Source organism: Andrographis paniculata, unplaced genomic scaffold (assembly GCF_009805555.1).
Source record: "Andrographis paniculata isolate CXL003 unplaced genomic scaffold, ASM980555v1 Contig5END, whole genome shotgun sequence".
Taxonomy (NCBI): Eukaryota; Viridiplantae; Streptophyta; class Magnoliopsida; order Lamiales; family Acanthaceae; genus Andrographis; species Andrographis paniculata.
This window is the reverse complement of record NW_026137595.1, coordinates 34,121-55,964: the sequence shown is the minus strand read 5'-3', so window position 1 is coordinate 55,964 and position 21,844 is coordinate 34,121. Positions and strand designations below refer to the sequence as shown.

Here is a 21,844-nt window from a genome sequence, read left to right as displayed (position 1 = left end):
TTTTACAAAGTTAGTTCAAGATATAAAACAAACAGACGATAAAAATATTGATGAATATACCCCTATTGTTCTTTTGAATGCAATTCCTGACTCTTATTCAGATGTTAAGTCTGCTATCAAATATGGTAGAGATAGTATAAATCTTGAAACTGTCATGAATGGATTAAAAAGCAAAGAACTTGACTTGCATGCACATAAAAGTCATAAACATGCTAGTGATGAAGTGATGTTTGCTAGGGGTAGGTCACAGGTTAGAAAAAATACAGAAAACCAAAAGAATAGGGGAAAGAGCAATGAGAGATCTATGTCTAAGTCTAGGCCTAAAAACAGAAAATGTTACAACTGTGGGGAACCCAACCATTATGCTAAGCAATGTCCACATCCTAAGAACTTTAGAAACCAACAAAATGAGCATGCTAATATGACTATAGGAAATGAATATGTAGGAGATGTTTTCATGGTTAAAAGAAGTTGTGCTGCTGTTAATACTATATGTGCTAACGAGTGGTTGCTTGATTCTGCGTGTACCTTTCACATGTCTCCTTTGAAAAACTTGTTTTCAAACTATAGGTCTATTTCGCATGCTAGTGTTTCAATGGCAAATGAAGAACTTTGTAAAGTTATTGGTATAGGTGATGTATGTCTAAAGTTTGACTCTGGCTATGTGTTAACCTTAAGGAATGTTAGGCATGTTCCTGATTTGTGCAATAACTTGATTTCATGTGCTGCACTAGATGAAAGTGGATTAATAGGAAAATGGGGAAATGACGTTATGAAAGTCTTAAAAGGTTCATTTGTTGCATTTAAGGCTGTTAGAAAAAATAATTTGTACGTTGCTTATGCTGAACCAAATTGCATGTCAAATGTGAATTCTGTTGTTAATGATAAAACTGAATTGTGGCATAGACGATTAGGTCACCTTAGTGATAAAGGTCTTAAAATATTAAAGAAAAATGGTTTTCTTGAAAATGATAAGATTACTACTGTGCTTTTTTGTGACTCGTGCGTTGTAAGCAACATAGGGTAAAATTTGATTTGTCCCATGCTCCTAAAGTGCCTAAATGTAAGGATGTGCTTGAATATTTGCATGCTGATGTGTGGGGTTCTGCTCATGTTCCTACTCAAGGTGGGAGTCGTTATTTTCTGTCGGTAATTGATGAATTTTCACGAAAAGTTTGGATTTTTCTATTAGAACAAAAATCAGATGTTTTTGAAAATTTTCAAGCATGGAAAAAGTTAATAGAAGATCGAACAGGTAAGCGCATTAAATTTTTTAGAACAGATAATGGTCTTGAGTTTTGCAACAATTTGCTTGATTCATTATGTGCTAAAGCAGGTATAACTAGACATAAGACAGTTCCCTATACACCTCAGCAAAATGGGTTGGCGGAACGAATGAATCGAACTCTTATTGAAAGGGTGAGGAGCATGTTAAACTCCTCGGGCCTTCCAAAGAGTTTTTGGGGGGAAGCTGTTACTACGGCTGCATATTTGATTAATAGGTTTCCCTCTGTGCCTCTTGGGGGTAAGTGTCCTGAATCTGTATGGTCGGGTAAGAAACTTGATTTTTCCAATTTGAAAGTATTTGGGTGTACAGCATATGCTTTCTATAAAGGTGATAAACTTGAACCTAGAGCTGTGAAATGCGTTTCTTAGGTTATCCTTTAGGAGTAAAAGGATATAGGATATGGTTAAAAGATGAACAAGTTTCAAAGTACTAATCAGTACAGACGTCACCTTTAATGAAAATGAGATGCCCTGTCTGAATGTGCCAAATACTGAAATAGATTTGACTTCCAATGAGGTAGAGCCAAATAAGGTAGAGCCAAATAAATTGGAAATTTCTGAAAAGTTGCATGACAAATCTGATTCTCATGATAAGTTGCTTGAAAATGACCTACCAAATGCTGAAAATTCTGAATCAGAATATGAGAACATAGAAAACTACCAACTTACGAAAGATATGACTAAGAGAACCACTAAGCAACCATCTAGATTTGATGAATACGACTTGACTTCTTAGGCTTTTAGTGTGTTCGAGACATTAGATGGAAATGAACCTAAGTCCTATGAAGAAGCTTTTAAATCTAAACATGCTGAAGAATGGTTAAATGCCATGATGAAATGAATTCCTTGCATGTTACAATACGTGGATTCTTGTTCCTAGGCCAACTAATTGTTCTATTGTTGACTGTAAATGGATTTTCAAAGTCAAAAATGAAAATGATAATGTTAGATTTAATGGGTTAGTAGCAAAAGGATTCACTCAAAAAGAAGGGATTGATTATACTGAAATTTTCTCAACTGTGGTTAAATATACTACTGTTAGGATAATGCTTGCCTTAGTTGCTCACTTTAATTGGGAACTAAAACAAATGGATGTTAAAACTGCTTTCCTACATGGTGATCTAAGTGAGAAAATTTACATGAAACAACCTGATGGCTTTGTAGATAAAGGTAAGCCTGATCATGTGTGTCTACTGAAGAAATCTTTGTATGGTTTGAAACAATCACATAGACAGTGGAACATTAAATTCGATGAGTGCATGAGATCTTTAAAATTCACAAAGAAGTAATTTTGACCATTGCTTGTATTTTATTAGATCAAATGATGTTCTTATTTTCTTACTTATTTATGTGGATGACATGTTATTGATTAGTCCTTGTGTGAATACTATAAGCATGTTAATGACTGTTTGAGCAATAAGTTTGACATGAAATATTTGGGTGATGCAAAGAATATTCTTGATATGAACATTATTAGAGATAGGGCTGCTTTTACACTTTTGTTAAATCAATCTGCATATATTGAGAAAGTCTTGAAACGATTCTGTATGTCCAATGCAAAGTCAACTAATGTGCCTCTAGCTTCTCATTTTGTGCTAAACAAAGATCAATGTCCTAAGTCTGAATCTGATATGAATTACATGAAAGACGTGCCATATTCGAATGCTATAGGCTCTGTGATGTACTTGATGAATTGCACTAGACCTGCTATTGCATATTCTGTGAGTTGTTTGAGTCGTTTCATATCTAATCCTGGAACTGAACATTGGAATGCAGTCAAGTGGTTATTTAGATATTTGTGTGGTTCTAGTAACCTAGGGCTAAAATTTGGAAAATGTGTTGAAGGAGTAAAATTGAAAGGTTATGTGGACTCTAATTATGCGGACGATAGAGACAATAGAAAATCTACAACATCCTATGTGTTTACTTTGTATGGCTCATGCATAAGTTGGAATCACAACTCCAACATATTGTTGCTCTATCTACTACTGAATCAGAATATGTTGCGATAACTGATGCTCTAAAGGAAGCACTATGGCTAAAAGGTTTGCTTTCTGAAATTGAAATATTGCGTGACAATGTGACAGTCTATTCTGATAGTCAGTCTGGAATCCAATTATGCAAGAATCCTGTTTTTCATGATAGAACCAAACACATAGATGTTAGGTTTCATTTTAACCCTGCGGATATGGGAACCAAATGTCTGCCTGTTTCCAAGCTTCAATCATGCTTAAATATGTTAAATTTTGATACATTGGATTAGAACCGTGTCTGCTCTTCATTGATAGCATGTATTATTTCTCTGTGATTACTATATGCTCTACAAAATTGACTCCGTGTTAAGATTGCAGGAATAATGGCGATGATGATAGCATGTTCCCACTCTCGATTGCCATCCAATGTAACCACGAGGGTCGACTAGAAACAAGGTAGAGATTGTTGGTGTGTTTCTGCGTCAACCCACACCCAAACCCAGATCCGACCTGACCCTGTCCGACCCGATCCAGAAACGACCCGGTTTGTTTTTTATCCCCTTAAATCAAACCGATCTCTCCCCATTTTGTTCGATCATTTAAATCGGTCTCTCATTCGTTCCGTCATTTACGGTGCTATCCCTATTTCTTCGAGATTGATCGAGTCAGCCATGGGTGTTGATAAGGTAAAGTTGTTCCCTACTATTTTGGGTTCTATTTATCCGCCTCTTCTCTATATATATGGGTTTGGGATTTTGGGAGAGTGGTGTGTCGAGTTCGCTATTCAGTTCTCTGTTATGTGAGCGACGAACCTACTGCCTTAGCCTATCGACTTCTCTTGTTATTTTTCGTCCTGATACTGAGTGTGCGAGAAACACTATAGGGTTCTTAGGTTACTTCGTGTTAGGAACCACCGCAATCGACACCTTTATGGGTTACCTCGTAGGACGACTTGGAGTTGGCGAAGGAGTGGCTGCGATCTGAGCCTACACTACCGATTGATCTATCTCTCTTTTAAATTTTTAACATATATTTCTGTTTTACATTCTTAATCTTCGTTTTTATCCGCACTAATTATTTGGTCACTGTTGGGATTGGGTCAACTCAGCACGGATTTGTTTTTGGATATCCTCCAAAAGGCCTCATACTAGTGGAGTTCACTTGGGACTTATAAGGTGTGAAATTTTTTTCACAGCTTCTGATGTAGGACTTGAGTTTGCGCCCCAACAATCCTCCCCTCAAACCAAGGACCAACCAATGGACCTTCCATGCCCACCTTATGCCGCCTATTACAAAGGGACCCGCTGCCTGACCACCTCAATCGGGACCGATCCAACACCGTCAGGAGACTTTCGACACAAGGCACATCCGCAGGTTACGAGGGCGAGCCCACCACCACAACCAATGCCCAATGCCACCCAGTCCAGTTCACCATATAACCGGGCTCTGATACCACTATTGGGACTGGATCAACTCAACACTAGTATGATATTGTCCGCTTTAGGCTGAGCCCGCACGGATTTGTTTTTGGATATCCTCCAAAAGGCCTCATACTAGTGGAGTTCACTTGGGACTTATAAGGTGTGAAATTTTTTCATAGCTTCCGATGTGAGACTTGAGTTTGCGCCCCAACAACCACCATTCCTTATCTATAGATTATTCCCAAATTACTAAGATAGGTTCTATCCCATGACTTGTTGATAACAGACCAAGGACCAAACTATCGAGAAATTGAATAGGCCAAATAGAATTGGGAAAGATTTCGTATTTCTCGCAAATTAATTTCTTCCAGAGGGCTAAGTTATTTTGGAAATGCCAAGCCCACATGGTAACTAGAGCTTTCTTCAAGGAGTCGAGGGAAATTAACCAAAGGCCGCCAAACTTCCTTATTAGGCAGATAGAGTTCTAGTTAGAGAACACTATCCTTCTACCATCATCGGATGTGCCCCCAATGAAATTGTGGAACTTAGATTCAAATTGAATATGGAAGAGAAATAAAGAGGCAGACTAAAGATCCAACTGACCAGGTGGCTCTGCCACTGAAAGACAAAGTTTTACCTTTCCATACAGAGTCTAGCACCCACTTTGCCCAATAAAGACCTTCCAAGAGAATACGCTACGTGAAAGAATTCAACAATGGTTGATTCCCAATAAGCGCGGATATCAGACACCGAATCAGAAATGAAGTCCAAACAAGATGCTGCAAGCTTGACTCAAGGATAGAATCAAACTCAACCGAGTTAGAATAAGCATTGGACACCCAGGTTCACAAAAAATACTAGACAAATACTTAAACAAGCCCATTTTTATATCTTTGATTGAATTCAGCTCTACCCTATTTACATTTTAAGAGTAAATCTTGTTGGAGAGCTGCCTGGTCACAATTGATCTTTGGAAGAATTTGGACACCAACAAAATCCATGAAATTCTTGATTTTTGTCTTCAAATACCATTGTATTTCTTTATAAGATTCCATAGATAAGATTTGCATGAAAGAGTCTCATCCCTAAGGGAATAATCATCCAGGTTGTCCAATAGCCTATTCCAAAATCAAGAGCTGGTTTGAAAGGGCATCAATTTCAGGTCTGTAGACTACAGATTATAGCCACTCCAGCCATTGCTTTCCTTTAACTTATTCAATTTACAAGGGATTTTCTATGATTACTAGATTTAGTTTGTTAGGATAGTTTTCCTACACCTATATATATATATACTTCCCTTTCTTTTCCCCTTAAATAAGAATATCTTGCCCTCTATTTCTCTATATGATTTCAGAGCCATTTAGGGTTTAGGCAAACTCATACTTTCCAGCTGCCAACACTTCCTCCTTAAACCCTAATCTAACTAAAACTCTAATTATTCTCTTATACCAATTTGAGTCATCTTTGTACTCAAACAACACCAGAATCTAACTCCTTACACACAAGCACTTCCAATCACAGTGAGAGGACTGCTTTCCTCCACCGCAAGCGCCACCACCAAATTCCGGAGATTTCTTGATTCCGGCCATTTTTCGGCCTTTTTCCGACAGAAACTTCAGACATGCACCACACCGGCCATTCTATCTCTTTTGATACATATGGCTGACTTTTTTAAATCAATTGGTACTAGACACCTCTGTTGCAGTGTACCTATTGTAGGTCATACTTAAGGATGTTGCTATAGCCTTCGTGCACGCGCTCTTTGTACAACCAATGCAGTTGCTTCCAACTTGAGTAAATGTTCGTCACCTAACTCCATTACCATAAGTCGTGCCAATTATGATTCACTTCTAGTATTTTAGCCATCTAAGCTTTTCCACTCCTTTAGTAAAGAAGTATCTACGCAACCATTTGCAGACCAAGGGAGCATCTACACAACTATTTTCAGACTAAAGACTTGGGACAACAACAGTGGTTCTTAGGAATTGAAATTGCCCAATCAAATAATAGTGTTATCGTATCTTAGAGAACATATATTCTTGATACGTTAGGAATAAACAAGCATGAGTGAATGTAGGTTGTGGATTCTCCTATGAATCCAAATACAAAGTTGCTTTCTGGATATGAGAGTTATTGATTGATACTGATGTCCAACGATATAGAATGATAGTTGAAAAACTCAATTATTTCACTATTGCCCGACCAAATATATCATTTGCGGTAAGTGTAGTAGGTCAGTTCCTGCAGTCTCCATGTGACTCTCATTTAAAGACACTTATGCGTATTTTGCAATATATTAAAGGGTCTCCCAGAAAATGTTTACTTTATGCAAATCATGGTCACTCTAAACTTTTTGGATATTCAGATGCTGATTGAGCAGAGTCTCAAGTCAAAAGACATTTATTATGTGTTTGTTGGAGGAAATTTGATATAGATATAATTTAGTTAAGATGTTTTTATAACAAATACTAGATTTAGTTTGTTATGATATTCTCCCCTATTTCTCTACAATGTTTATGTTGAGTATCCCACATTGGAAGAATGTTGAGAGCTCCCCTTCTTTATAAAGGTGAAAGGAAACTCCTCTTATCATCGATGGAGTTTCGGATCCCTTCTTAACATGGTATTAGAGCCATAATTGTCCGTATTTGGTAGACTATTGATTCTGTTTTCGAGATGAATATCACCTTGAGGGGAGAGTATTGGAAGAATGTTGGGAGCTCCCATTTTTATAAGGGTGAAAAACAACTACTCTTACTGCTAATTAGTTTTAAGATGGAGCCTCGGATTCTTCTTAATAGTTTACAATATGATTATCAAACAACGATGCAAAATAAGGTGTTATGGGCTCATATAACAATGTCAAAAACATGTAACGTTGACTACACGTTATGGAGAAAAAAGAGGTCAAATATGAGCCAGAAATACTTACTCATCCTTACAATATTGGATTGAATCAACATCAGAAGCTAGAGCTTCTCTCTCTCTTGTTAATGGGATTCTTTGATATGCTATATTGTACTCCTCATGCCTCAAAGCTGCATACACCTCCGCAGGAGTTCTAACATCATCTACATAAATAGTCTCCCAGTACCCTATAACAGTAGCTTGGTTTAGTGCTGGGTTATATTCTTCACGGTGCAAAAGCATCCTACCGCCAGATTCTTTTATCTCAGCAATTATATCTTCCTTTAAACGTGCCTCCATGTGTTCTACCTGTAAAATGAAATAAGTTACAAATTCGAAAATTATTCTAGTCCAGCAGATTTCAATCCTGCAACAATATTTTGGAATGATAGTATACCACTGAACCAGTGATTCCTATATGTTTGAGGGTGTCAATAGGCTTATTTAATTCCCGTAGAACAAAAGGCGTGTTGTTGATATACACAACTGCTTCTTCCCTGAGATCAGTTAAAACAACTTTCTCTGGAGCACTTCTCTCTTCTGTGGGATTGGCACCTAAATAGTTTAACATCTCTCTGGCACCTGTAATTGTGGGGGTTGCCATGCTATATACAGGAAATCCATCCACCTTAAGAGAAAAAAAGACTTCAAATGAGTTTTACTTACATTGAATCTTCTTATCACAGCAGAATCACAACATAAATTACCAAAACATATATTGAACATTACACTTGCACTACCATAAACCAATCAATTGTGCTAACAAACAGATCTATCTCACAGTTGACACAACCTTGTTTACATGATTACCATTGCATCCGTCCAGATAAAACTAGAAAAGTGCTCAAAATAGAAATTCAGCAATCTACATATTTTTACTCTGATGACATCACATTTCCCACATAAAAAACCTAATGTGATTAGTATTAGTACTATAATCCACACCCCACCCCACACCACCGCCTCGAATTTCTAAAATCAAATCCAGTCATGGCAAATGTGTGTTTAAGTTAGTAATTCTGTAAATGGTTTATGGGATGGTGTCCCATACTAGACGCAACTATCAAGGCATTAATCTTGGGTTAAGCTGTCAAAATTTGACCTTCCAAGATACCTTGTAGACATGTGGTGCCCCCTGGATTTGAATGTTGCTGGAAGTTCTTTGTCCAGGAAAGAAATACATTTTAAGAATAGAACCTTTCCCCAAAACCGAACCATTACGATCCTTCACAATTGCCTCCATTACAGCATCTCCATGTTGAGATTCATGTGGAGCTCTCAAATCCTCCTGTATTGAAAAACCTAAGGTCCCATCAATCAGATGGAAATAGAAACACGAAACATTGACAGGATCTATTAAAGGAAAGATGAATTACAGGGACAGTAAAGAATCTCCCAGGTCTCAATCTGATGGACCATTTCATTGCTTGAACCTCTGCCCTTTGATGTAACCAACTCTTAAACGTCATTCTTGATTCACCTTGCCCACAAAAGCCATCAAATGCTTCACTTCCAAGATATGCAGCAAATGCAATTAAACGAAAATAGCGCTCCAAATACTCAGCACCACGGTTCAAAGCTACACTTCTTTCTCTTGGTTCCACATGCTGCTGATTAAATAGCTGTCTGTATTGCAAAACAGCTTGGCGTATATTCTGCAGTGCCGAACACCGATCTATTATATTATCTAATGCTTCCCGACATTCCACCCCATTATCAAATAATCTTGTGATTTTCCACAGAAATAGAATGTCATTAATTCCAAATGAATGACCCAAGTAATCTTTCTCTGTCCTATTCTTTTCAAAAACAGGTATTGATGCAGAAACCTGATCATTTTCATCAACACTACGGCTGACCAAATATTTGTGTGGTGAGTCATCAACTAACAATCTAATAGGCCTTCCATAATCAATTCGGAGTTTCAGAAGGCAAGCAATAACAGTACCTGTTGTTGTCCTTCCGATTCCCATCTGCAAACTTCACATCATAAGGAAGCCAGCACAAGTAACCACTAATATAGAACTCAAATAAGCAGAAAGAAGAAAGAAGAAAAAAGAAAAAGAAAGAAAGACCGATGTATTATAATTTAATTATAAAACCTTAAATAAGAAATACCTGGCAGTTAAAAACAAAGGCAGTATTTCTAGAAGCGGATACAATATTCACAGCCAACATATCAAAATCCGAACTTTTTGGAGCTTTTCCATCAGTTATTGGAACACGAGCATATTTTATTGGGAAACCATCATCTTCAAAACACCTAAATACGTCCCTTGGAGTCTGAACAGCAAGTAAGCTCACATGTTCCCAAGCATCAGATATTTTCCCATCATCAGTTTCATGGATGACCATTATAGCACCATGATAACGTTCAGCTTCTCTCAAAATATCATCTTTCAGCCGAGCTTCCATTCGTTCAACTCTTTCACAATCAATCCCCTTAATATAGATAGCACATTAGAGGGAAGGGAAATAATAAATTTGTTCTTCTGTATGATGATAGGGTTAACAATCCAAAACTAATCTTGAAATCAACATATGAATATTATATACCTAACCAACTTATTTGTCTTGATAATAATATTATATAATTTTACAGCAGAATCAACCTTTTTTCCTAGAGAGGACTATCCAGAATATATAGTTGCAAGCCAAAATGAATAGAGATATTAGAATTAGTAATATTTGTGATCTATTCACAAAGTTCATCATAAGATAGCATATGATCAATTAGGCATCACATGAAAATGCATAAGCATAAAGAGCTAGCAACAGAAGAAAAGGGTATCAACTCTGATAATAAGTAGCTCAAAATTCTGTATTTCTGAACACAAAAGCCAAAATTCATCCCTTCCTAGTATGAAAGTGCTTCAGTTATAACACATAAGGCTCATTCTAAGGATCAAATCTATGAAAAGGAATGATATTTTCTATGAAAGTTTGAAACAGCTTAAACTTAGAAGCCATTTTAACCCAGCTAAAGATTTTTACGAATAAACACAGGGAAAATGAGAAAATCAAATAGGAAATGCAACTGTGCTAAGAAAAACCACAAGTTAAACCAAGTTATACATATTTAAAATAAAAAAATAAAATAAAATAAAAACTCTACAGTGCCACAGATCCAACTTCATGCTCAAACACGTGTCATAACAGATTGGAAGCTCAACCATGCAGCCAAAACTCAATTTAGAAGGTTATAGGAGACGCAAATGACAAGCAACTCAAGTTTTTGTCATGTTTTGCATATTTGATAGTTCAGAAATCATGGAATAGATGCTGTACCGTGTACTCCAGCATATTTTTGTATGGTCTTTCTACTTCACGAAGAACAAATGGTTTTCCATTGATGTAAACTACAGGTTCTTCTCTCATATTGTGCCAATATACCGGACGCCCACCCTTTGAACTACCAATCCTTTGTATGACAGATCGAATCCCATCCACAGTTGGATTAGCAACACCATAAACTGGAAATCGGGGAATTTCTCGAAAATTGGGAGCTCCCTCCAGTCTTTCTGGTAAACAGGGATGCTGACAACCCGGACAATGGTCACTTTTAAGAATTGTTTGACTTCCAAGAACCTCTCCATTCCTTAAAGCAGCAACTTGACTCATCTCCAAAGGGCGACCATCAACAGATATACCACTTTCAATCTGAGATGGTTTTACAGTGGAATAACCTAGAGCCCCCATTGGGTCTCTTCTCAGTAACCTGCTGATGACATCAAATGTAGTTAGAGCATGATATTGACACACTGGAGATCAAGGACTATCCTCACATTGCAAAAATCTGACAAACTTGTCAGCAAGGTTCACACTTGCAATGAAAATAAATTCAGAATTGTTAAAGAAGTTGACACACAAAAGTAACCCAGGTCCCCTACAAAGACCAATTAAATGATTCTCGTGGCCCCTTTCTCCCATGTAAAACATAAACTCAACTAGTGCAAATTTTTATTAGCTCTCCGTCACTTGTTTGTTTGCCACTAATACCGTTCCACCTGCTAGCTGTGTCTAATACTCACCTTAGTGGTCTCATTCTAGCAATATCACTGAAGGGATGTTGGTCTCGTAATGAATGTTCAATCACACAAGCAACTTCATATTGTTAGTACTTTAGCACCAAGGACTTCCTTATAAGTTATAACCATGTATGCTGCCAAGTTCCAAGAAGATATGGTTTTATAATATACATAATTACACACAAAATCTCTATTGTAACTGAAAAAACTCATATTTCACTAAAGGATCACTAATCATGTAGGGTTATCTTCATACCTTAGGAAGTTGAACTTAAGATTCATTGCGAAAGAGCAGTAATTCTTAAGGAAATAATGTGCTTAACATGTGGATTACATATCATATAAGAGTTAAAATCTTAGACCAGTATAAACGTGTATTAAAGGAAATCAAACTAGATTTCACTATTATGTAAGTTCAGACAACAAATAGATTGGTATTGTAACGCAACTTTCAGATAGAATATATTATACTACCTCCGTGATTCAAATTTGTGCTCAAATGTTTGGACATAGTTTTAATAAAAGTGGATAATAATTGTTATTCTTTTTACTTTCATAGTAAAAAGGTACAAAAAATAGTAGTGTGCCTTTTTTCCAAAAGAAGAAATGAAAAAATTGTTATGACAACTCAAAAAAAGAAAGTGAACATAGATTTGAATAACAGATGAAGTAACATTTTTAGTATTTGTCAGCGTAAGGAGGAAACAGTCTAGTATCTTTTTGGGTAAGGAAAAATATAACTAGATTACAAGATAGAGTTATAGAGCTTAGGTCCCTGAAAATGGAGAAACGAATTACAGCTAAACCATTAATTCTTTCCTAACCCTGGCACTGTGATTAGCGAAATATGCTAAAAATGATAAAGGGAGAATGTTCAATAGCAAGGCAGAGCCTATTAATGCTGAAGTTCAGTCTCTAAAGAGGAGTGAGACCATAAATCCAATCAAGAGCATTAGTTGTCTCACACTCAACCACATGCTAATCTCACTGACAGTAAAGTGAATGCGTGAAAAATACTAGTTGGAACTCAAATATTAAAGTTCAACATACTAATCAAACATCCATAATTCCATACTCGAGTTGAGGTGAGTGTCAAGAAGCAAACTGGATTTGTTTCATAAATTCTATAGTAAAGAAATCAATTGGGCATATCTAAAGCCATAATAATATGTTGATTTGGTTTCATAATTAGTTTCATGAACTAAATTTGAAAACAGAATTCTATTTCCAGCAACAGAAATACTGAATAAAGCTACACAATAAACACTATTCTACAAGTGAAATATGAATACAGAAACCCTGAGTTAGATAAATCCTACTCCTATAGGAATAATAAATTATGAAGCGGCAGAAGGCTTGTAACACTTTTCAGGATGAATGTGGGGATTCTTTGTTGAACAAGCAATGACAAAAAGATTCAAATAGTTCATGGTGCAATATGGTCCTCATTATTCAGGACACATATGAACATGTAGACAACAGGTCATGCATTATTTGCATGACAGAAGTCGACTAGATAACATATAGAAACCCCAAGGGCCCAAAAGTCAAACAGCACTTAGACAAAATCAGAAGTCAAGATTGCTCACAACATGCAATCACAAAGTATATACATGCCACTTAGACAAGTATAAATGAACCAAGTGATGTTTGTGTGTGTGTGAGCTTCTTTAGCACAACTTAAATGGCCACCTGATTTACAAGAACTCAAAGAAGAGAGATCCACCGATTAATATATTGGACAAAATCTTTACTTCAAGTGATTGGATGTCTCAAATTTATAGTGACACTAATAATCACAAGATGCTGCATCCTACCTGCGCAGAATACTATAAAGCTCTGGTCTAGCTCTCATCCACTCAGTGAAACTGCATTGGGTAGAACATATAGGAAGTAGATTTTCTCTTTCTGTATGTAGATATACGGCAAAGCATATCAAGAAATAGTATCTCTCCAAATACTCCACAAAAAAGGAAAGGGATGCTTCCCTTTTCATTTCATCAGCTTGACAAAGTATACTACTTCGATAACAAGCAATAGCTTCACGCAGATTCTGCAAATAAGGCACTCGCATGACAGTTCAGAATGTTAGCCCAGGAAGCATCACTTTTAATCTCAATACATGTTCCAACAATATGCACATGATGTAACTAAGAAAAACCTGCATAGAGGCACATTTGTCGATAACTTCATCCACCTGCCTTTTGCCTTCAATGCCACCCTTGAGGCATATTTTAAGTCAATATAAATTCAAACAAACCACCTAATCCTTGAAGAAGGAATATGCTTACGTTTGTACCTCTAGAACTCGGATAAGGCTTCTAATGACTGCATACTCTCCTCTACGAATAGCCTCCTCTGAATTCGGTAGATCAGATGGAATGCTTGAACTCAAATCAGAAATTTTTCCCATAGAATCAATTCTTGGAATATCTGCGAGCAAATTCGTACATGCATAATACATTTACTTCTACAATAAACTGGAACAAAAAGAGATATTCACATCAAACATAAACTCTACCTAGTCACAAAGTTGTACAGGCATTCATTAATCTATCATGTTAAACTCGTCAAAGAGATACCAAGCAACCGCTTGCCAGAGAATAATACAAGAGAAGCAGCCATAACTAAGAAAATCTTATCAACACCACAAGGCAATTTTTATATCACATTGTAATATCCTTCCGCAGAAATGACGGAAATAATTTTCTTGGTGCATTTGGAAATTGATCAGGTATTTTAATTTGGATCAAGAATTTCATAAGGCTGAGCTGAGAAAATTTAGGTTAGTTAGGCCAGTCAAGTAGTGTTCAGGCTGTTGTGAACAACTGAGGGTATTATATTCGTCTATGTAACTCAATCACGCTTACACAACTTATTCCTTGCAACGGGCTTCTATGTTTCTCCCATTTAGCTTAGTTAGGCCAGTCAAGTAGTGTTCAGGCTGTTGTGAACAACTGAGGGTATTATATTCGTCTATGTAACTCAATCACGCTTTCAAACTTATTCCTTGCAACGGGCTTCTATGTTTCTCCCATTTAGGAAACTAAGGTGAGTAGGGCTCATCTTAAAGTACAAGGCATCAGGTGGATGAGTGAGCGTGTCACACTAGTCTATTGTACGTCTAAATTAAATTTCTAAATTGAATTTTGGCATCAAATTATCTCATTTATCCATGATTATCTCTATGTTAAATTTATTTTATAAGTTCATGTTAGTTAGCCCTATCATTGTGCTGAGAAGGTATGATAAGTTCATGTTAGTTAGCCCTATCGTTGTGCTGAGAAGGTATGACGGTGATATTCAAGCTCGAGTAAACTAGAGTGCCACACACATCATCATAAATGATCCTTCTAACATTTTTTTACCAGTTACTTTTTAAATTTCTAATTCATTGAAACGCCGCACTAACATTTTAAGAAATCTTATTTCTATTGTCCATATTACTTGCTAATGTAATTTTCACAGTCAAGCATATACATTACCCAAATATCAAGGAAATTAGATGGGAATAGATAGGGAGCAGAGACAAGAGCTTGGGTATGAGGAGGGGACAAGGCCCTGTTGATGTACCAGAGACGGGGACGGACTTAGGCTTGCTTTGCATATTTGGCCTTTTATTTATCATTCTTCTATTGTTTCTTTGTTTGGACTTCTATCTATAGGCTTTGATTGGGCTTCTATTATTTCTTTAGGGTATTTAAAGATGTTAATTAAGGTTTGAGGGGACACTTTTTACATTATTACTTGACTTTGACATTGAGACACCCAAAAGCCTACGAAATATCAAGTGCTCTAGACAGGTAACAGTGAAAGAAAATATGGTTTCTATAAGCATGTGCTATATCAGAAATCAGAAATGCCATTACAAACAAAATCTGGTGTAAAAGCTCCTCTTTACCATATAACATTCCTCTTTTAATAATGTGTGTAACATGTATAAGGGCATCCATACTGGTTTACCTATTACAAATTTTGGGGAAAAAATAAAATAACTCTTAGGAGAATAAATGAGGGAAATGGTTATATAGGCATACAGTCATGTTGGTCCACGAAGCTTAAAAAGCAACAAAATCACCTGAAGCTCCAATTCTATTAATGTATATCAGTGTTGCAATCACCATTCCTGTTGTTGTTCTGCCACGCCCCATTTGGCAATTGAAAACAATCTCTGTCCTTAAATTTGCTTGCGAAATTCTGTGAACCTAAAAGGGATATGGGCATACAATGTATCATTATTTAATTAACAGCTTCACATGAAAGCATGAAACTGAATATAGTAGCATATTTAGAGAAAAAGTAGATACTAAACTGCATACATTTGCCACAATCATGATTTATATGCATAATTTTATGTCAGTGGTAAATAGAAAGGCAAATCACATATTAATGGGTGAATTCAATAGTCTATTTAAATCTATATGACACATATAAGGTCATTTGAGTAATATTTTGTCCAGGTTATGAACAACTGTTTGCTCTAGAGGTAACTTGTTTGAGGTTATCTTTTTGCACTAGTTCCAAAACAAGATGAATTTAAGTGGAAAATGTCATGCTGTTTTTTCCTCTCATTAGATATAACCCCCACGACGTATTTAGCAAGAAGTCAACGTAAGTCATCACTTATCGGAGAGCTCACGCATATAACTCTCCATTCTCCAAAGGCCTGTCAAGGCTCTTTATGGAGGAAACATACTCATCTATTACCTTTCATTTATTGTTGACTAAGCCTATACATCCAACTAAGCATTTCCTATATCAGTTGAAAAATGTTTGAACCAGGACCAGAAGTTGTGCAACTCAAGATAAGAAGAATACCCATCGAAAATCTATTTAATTAATAACCTTTTGGAAGTTGAGATCTCAAGCAACCTTCAAACCAATGAGATATACTAGAGTTCAGGTGCCCACCAATGTTGTTGCAAAAGCCTACGATCCACAAACCCACCTCATCCCTACTAAGTCCCCGGGAACCAAACGCCATCCACATTAACTTTAATCAATCTAGTTGGAAGTATAGACTAAGCAATCAGCTTGTGTCAAGCTATTTTCCCTTCCTTTGTTGGTACGATTCAACAAAAAAACAGCATCATTAAGAGCCTCATTTATAAGAAATTTAGGTTCTTAACCTTTTGGTAAGAACTGAAATTTTGTTTCACCCAAAACATGTTTTGCAAGCAATTTTTTAGATCCAGCCATTGACGGCACCATTAATGTGCTGACGATGGCTAAAGGGCTCAGATTTCAGCGCATCATCATCACATCCTCGATTTCAACAATCATTGCTAGCCCTAATTGCCTGGTTGATAGAGTCAAAGGATGAAGATTTCTGGAGTGATGCAGAATGATGCAAGCAAAAAGAGCTTTGGTATTCATTTTCTAAAATCCGGGCTGAAAAGGCTGTTCGAAAATTCACCCAGGAAAAAGGTCTGTTAGCTTGATTTTGCAAGTTGTGCTGATTCAGCAGGGGTCATCTCTCATTCGTCGTCAACCTTTATTCTTGGTTGAGCAACAGATTCTTATCCCAAACAATGCAATTTTCTAGCACCTTAATAGAGAAAATTGCATAGTTACAATTGAAGCAATTTGATTGCATAAAGCCCAAGAAAGGCATTTTGCATTGCACATAAAAGGATAAGATAAAGAGTCAGTCACCTTGAAAGGGTTTGCCTACCTGAAAAATATAAGAAAAATCACTTTTATCCTACTAGATTGACATTGGCTTCTTCAATTAAGTCAACATACATATTTCTAGTAACAGTGTCTGAGACCACACACACTTGGTTCGCTATGTTTAATTGAGAGGTTAAGTTTGGCAATTGAAAATGCAAGCGCAGTCATTTGCAAGGAATCATATCCTTCTTGTAGTATATGTTTGATATGCATCACAAGTAAAGGAAAGGGACTTTGAGAGCACTGAAAGTGACATGATTCCTAGGAAAATGGTATGAGAAATTTCATAATAGTAATACAGCAATGTCCCAGAAACATAAAATATACGCACATGTTAAATGATCAAAGCTCTTTTAATGATCAAAATTAATGTGTTTGCGTAAAACCGATTCCAAATTAGAGACTGACCAGAATATCAAAATCTTGCTCTTTGGGAGACTTTTCATCGGTTATAGGAACACGTTCATAGTCAACAAGGAAATGATTCGCCAGCTCCTCATACACCTGTCTTTCAGAATAAAGAACTCTTTAAGTAAATGTTTTTTTTTTTCTTCAATTATTTTTCAAATATGCACACCTGTAACGGTGTCTTGACAGAATCACATGAAACTGGTTCCCACTGATCAACCATTTGACCATCAGGTAGTTCATCAGTTACAAGGATTTTATTTCCATATCTGTTGATTCAAATGTTGTAAAAAAGAATTAACATCTCATTTTGAAAAAACAGCCAGTACTGACCATGAGCATTACCTTATAAAACTAAAATATTAATAAATAAAAGAGTTACCTTGCGGCTTCCATAAAGACATCTTCTTTTAGTCGATCTTCCATTTGCTCCACCCTGACCCTGTTAATACCCTACTTCCATTTGGAAAATGAATACTGGTGAAAGTGACTATAGAAACTCTGAATAAGCATGAATCAAATACCCAAAAATAACAGGATAAATAATAAAATATAGCGAGTTAAGATCGTATAAAAATTTCATCACGGAAGTTAACTGCGGCAATTTAGGAGCTTCCTTTTTCCTTAAAAAAAAAAAAAAAAATTCAACCAAGCCATGCTAGAATATCACCAAGCTATAGTGTGAAGCAAGTAATGAGTTAGTTTAAGATGCATCAGACCGATTCATAATGCTAATGAATTGACATGAAGCAAATTGAAGCAGATATGATGCTATATATAATAATAAATTGGCGGCAGCAGAATGAACGATTCCTAGAATCATTGTACAGATTTATAGGGCCTTCAAGCTGAACCTCAAATCATCTAGAATTACTTTGGCCAAAGACGTTCATATATCCCTTGGGCAATAGCTCTGAACTCAAATTTGTTGATGAACTTGCTACAATATTTTGTTTATTGTTTTTCCATATTACTAAGTTTCCTCCAAGAAAAGTGTAGTACCCAGTAGTTGATCTTCTCTCCGCTAGAGATCTAGCATAATTTGCACCCATACAGGCTTCTAGAGTAAAGGTATTGTGTCTTTGGGGGGAAAAGGAATTCCATTTCCTGGACTGCTCTTGAATTTACATCTTTATTTTCCAATTTCTATCAATGAAACAGTAACATATTTCATTGTGATATGAAGATTCCAAGGATGAGTAACTTTAATGCCAAGAAAATATTTCAACTTTCCCAACTCTTCTATTTCAAACTCGTTTCAACTCCATCTTCTATTTTTCATCATTTCTAGTGACTATGGTATCATCTAGATATACTGAGTTGCTACCCACCGGTATCCGAATGCTTATGAAGAGAATGTGATCTCCTTGGCTTTGGTGGTAATCAGAGGATTTCATAACTTTTAGCAAAACAACCAAACCAAGCTTTGGGTGATTGTTTCAAGCCATAGTCTTCTTAAACTTACATACTTTACCCACCTCACCCTCAAGTCCCCATGGCATATTCATGTAGATGTCCCCTGTCAAGTCCCCGTAGGAGAAAGTATTTTTTTTACAACATATTGTAGTAGTTCCCAATTCAAATACGTAGCTAGGGGCAGTATGATTCTAATGTTCATCTTAGCTACTATAGCAAAAATTTCCAAGTAGTCAATGCCATAGAGTGAGTGTATCATTTTGCCATGATCCGTGCTTTATATCTCTTAAGGGAGCCATTAGCTTTATACTTCAGTAAGAAAATCTATTTACAGTCAATTACATTCACCCATTTCAATTTGTTAACAATATTTTATGTTTGATATTTCTCTAGGGCTTTCATCTCCCCTATGCATCTTTTTATTCTTCTTTCAAAGCTACCTTAAATATTGGGTTAGAAATAACAATAGTATGTAGGCTCACAAGAAAGTTCTTATGGATTGGAGATAAGTGGTTGAGAGAAACATATTAGATAATGGGCATAGAGGTTTCTTGGTGCACTCTTGTTAAAATTGGCTAAATATCATCAAGGGGCCGGGGTGTCTAGCAATCGATTCTTCAATTGGCGCAACAATTGGTATCAGAGTCATGGGTTCTATGGTGAGATTTGATGTGGAGAAATTTGATAGAACAAGAAACTTTGCATTATGGTAGCATAGAGTGAAGGATCTGCTAGCACAACAGGGAATGTCGAGTGCGATGATGTCGAAGAAACCAGAAGGGACAAGAGAGGCTAAGTGGACCGAGATGTAGGTGAAGGTTGCTGCGACGATCAAGCTATGTTTGGGCAATGACATTATGTACCATGAGATGGATCTTCAATCACCGATTGAATCAGGGATAAATTGGAAAAGCAGTACATGTCGAAGTTGTTGACCCACAAACTACATATGAAACAACGGTTGTATGGGATGAAGATGTAGGAGGAATCTGATTTGGCGCAACACATCAACTCGTTTTATGTAGTATCTAACTTGCAACGGATTGAAATGACAATTAAAGATGAGGATCGGGCAATGATTCTCTTATGCTCTTTGTCGCCCTCCTATGAACAACGAAGATTGGCATTTACAATCGAAAAGTATACGATCACTCAGGATACAACGACAACGGCTTTACTTGTCCATAATGAGCGTCGACAGGCAAGTTCTGAGAGCATCCAGAATGAAAGACTACATGTGTGGGACAACAATGATCAAGGAAGGAAGCAGGGTCGAGATAGTTCGAGCGGTCGGACAACAGTGGTGGTAGAAGAATAATCGATCAGAATCAAGGAACACAAAGAATGTTTAGTGCTCTAAGTGCCATCAGTTCGGTTATGTTCGGAAAGAATGCCGAAATAAGAGCAAACAAGTAAATGGGCATGATGGAGAGTCTTCCTCATCTGCCAATTCGGTTCAAAATAACTCTTCGAATTTCAGTGATGGTGATATATTATTTGTTTCCACATAGAAGTCTGCAGATTGTTGGATATTGGATTAGGGCAGTGACAGTAGTAGAAGTCGGATGGAAAAGTAGTTGAGGAGGTGTGGGCAGGTTTAGAAGTCGATCTCAATAATTTAAAAATTTTTGGTCGTCTTGCTTTCATACATGTACAAGGTGAAGAGAGATCGAAGTTGGATGCGAAATCAAAGAAGTGTATTTTTTCTCGGTTATATAAAAAAGGTGAAAAGTACAAGTTTTGGGATCCGTCTACTCGAAAGACTGTGCTTCAGCAAGAATGTCATATTCAACGAGCAATCTATGGTTCATAGTGGAAATGTGGAGATATCCACGGAAGCTCATAATGCTCTCGAGCAAACCGATTCTATGCCTTCGCCTTCTACAGAGAAAGATATGGATTTATAGGCTCCTTCAAAAAGGCCTAAGCGTATAATTAGACCACCACAGCGTTATGGTTTTGAAGATGTTGTAACTTATGCCTTGGAGGGTGTTTCAGATGATCCACAATCATACAAGGAGGTTGTAGATGCACCCAAACTAGAAAATTGGCCATTGTTGTGGTTGAGGAGATTGACTTATTGCACAAGAATGACTCTTGGGAACTCGTGGAACTCCCAAAAGGAAAACAGACCATCGGTTGTAAATGGGTATACAAGAAGAAACCTCCAGTGTCAAAAAAATGAAAAAAAAAAAAATAACACAGAGTAATGGCAAAAGATACTCACAAAAGAAAGGTGTGAATTACTTGTTTGCCATTTAAAAAGGTCATTTTATGGACTGAAGCAGTCACCATGGCAATGGAACAAGAGGTTTGATTCTTACATGATTGCCATTGGTTTCAAATGATATAATGACTGTTATGTGTATGTTAAATACACTTTTGATGGTTCAATGTTTATTGTACCTTTATATGTGGACAACATGGTGGTCGCTGCTAGTAAATGGTCTGATATAGATAAGTTGAAAACCTTCGTTGAATAAGGAGTTTCATACGAAGAATTTGGGGTGGCTAAGAAAGATAATTGGAATGGAGATTCAAGGGATAGAAGTATAAACAAGTTGTGGTTGTCTCGGTCTGGTTATATGGAGAAATTGCTACACTGGTTTGGAATAAGTACACTTTAAGTTGATGAAAGGTCGGTCGCCCACTACGGCACTACCTAAGTTGATTGTGACAGGATGGATTTGGTCCCTTATGCTAATACAGTAGGGTGTATGATTCATTGTAT

General features: G+C 36.7%; 1 protein-coding gene across 5 annotated transcripts in view; it reads right to left on the bottom strand.

Annotated features, from left to right (window-relative positions):
• LOC127258753 (uncharacterized) overlaps positions 1-21,844 on the bottom strand; it is a 33,587-nt gene that overhangs the window by 9,053 nt on the left and 2,690 nt on the right. For 2 of the 5 annotated variants that reach the window (XM_051285717.1, XM_051285719.1), the window contains 13 exons: positions 18,080-18,150; positions 17,867-17,966; positions 17,698-17,793; positions 15,695-15,821; positions 13,916-14,049; positions 13,778-13,837; positions 13,434-13,669; positions 10,877-11,309; positions 9,707-10,030; positions 8,965-9,561; positions 8,703-8,876; positions 7,986-8,216; positions 7,614-7,897 (listed from right to left, as the gene is read on the bottom strand). In XM_051285717.1, coding sequence (XP_051141674.1) covers positions 7,614-7,897; positions 7,986-8,216; positions 8,703-8,876; positions 8,965-9,561; positions 9,707-10,030; positions 10,877-11,309; positions 13,434-13,669; positions 13,778-13,837; positions 13,916-14,049; positions 15,695-15,821; positions 17,698-17,793; positions 17,867-17,966; positions 18,080-18,150 — 2,867 coding nt within the window. Of the gene's footprint in view, positions 1-7,613; positions 7,898-7,985; positions 8,217-8,702; positions 8,877-8,964; positions 9,562-9,706; positions 10,031-10,876; positions 11,310-13,433; positions 13,670-13,777; positions 13,838-13,915; positions 14,050-15,517; positions 15,822-17,697; positions 17,798-17,866; positions 17,967-18,079; positions 18,151-21,844 lie in introns of those variants that run through there. The other 3 variants (XM_051285718.1, XM_051285720.1, XM_051285721.1) reach the window with 3 other exon arrangements.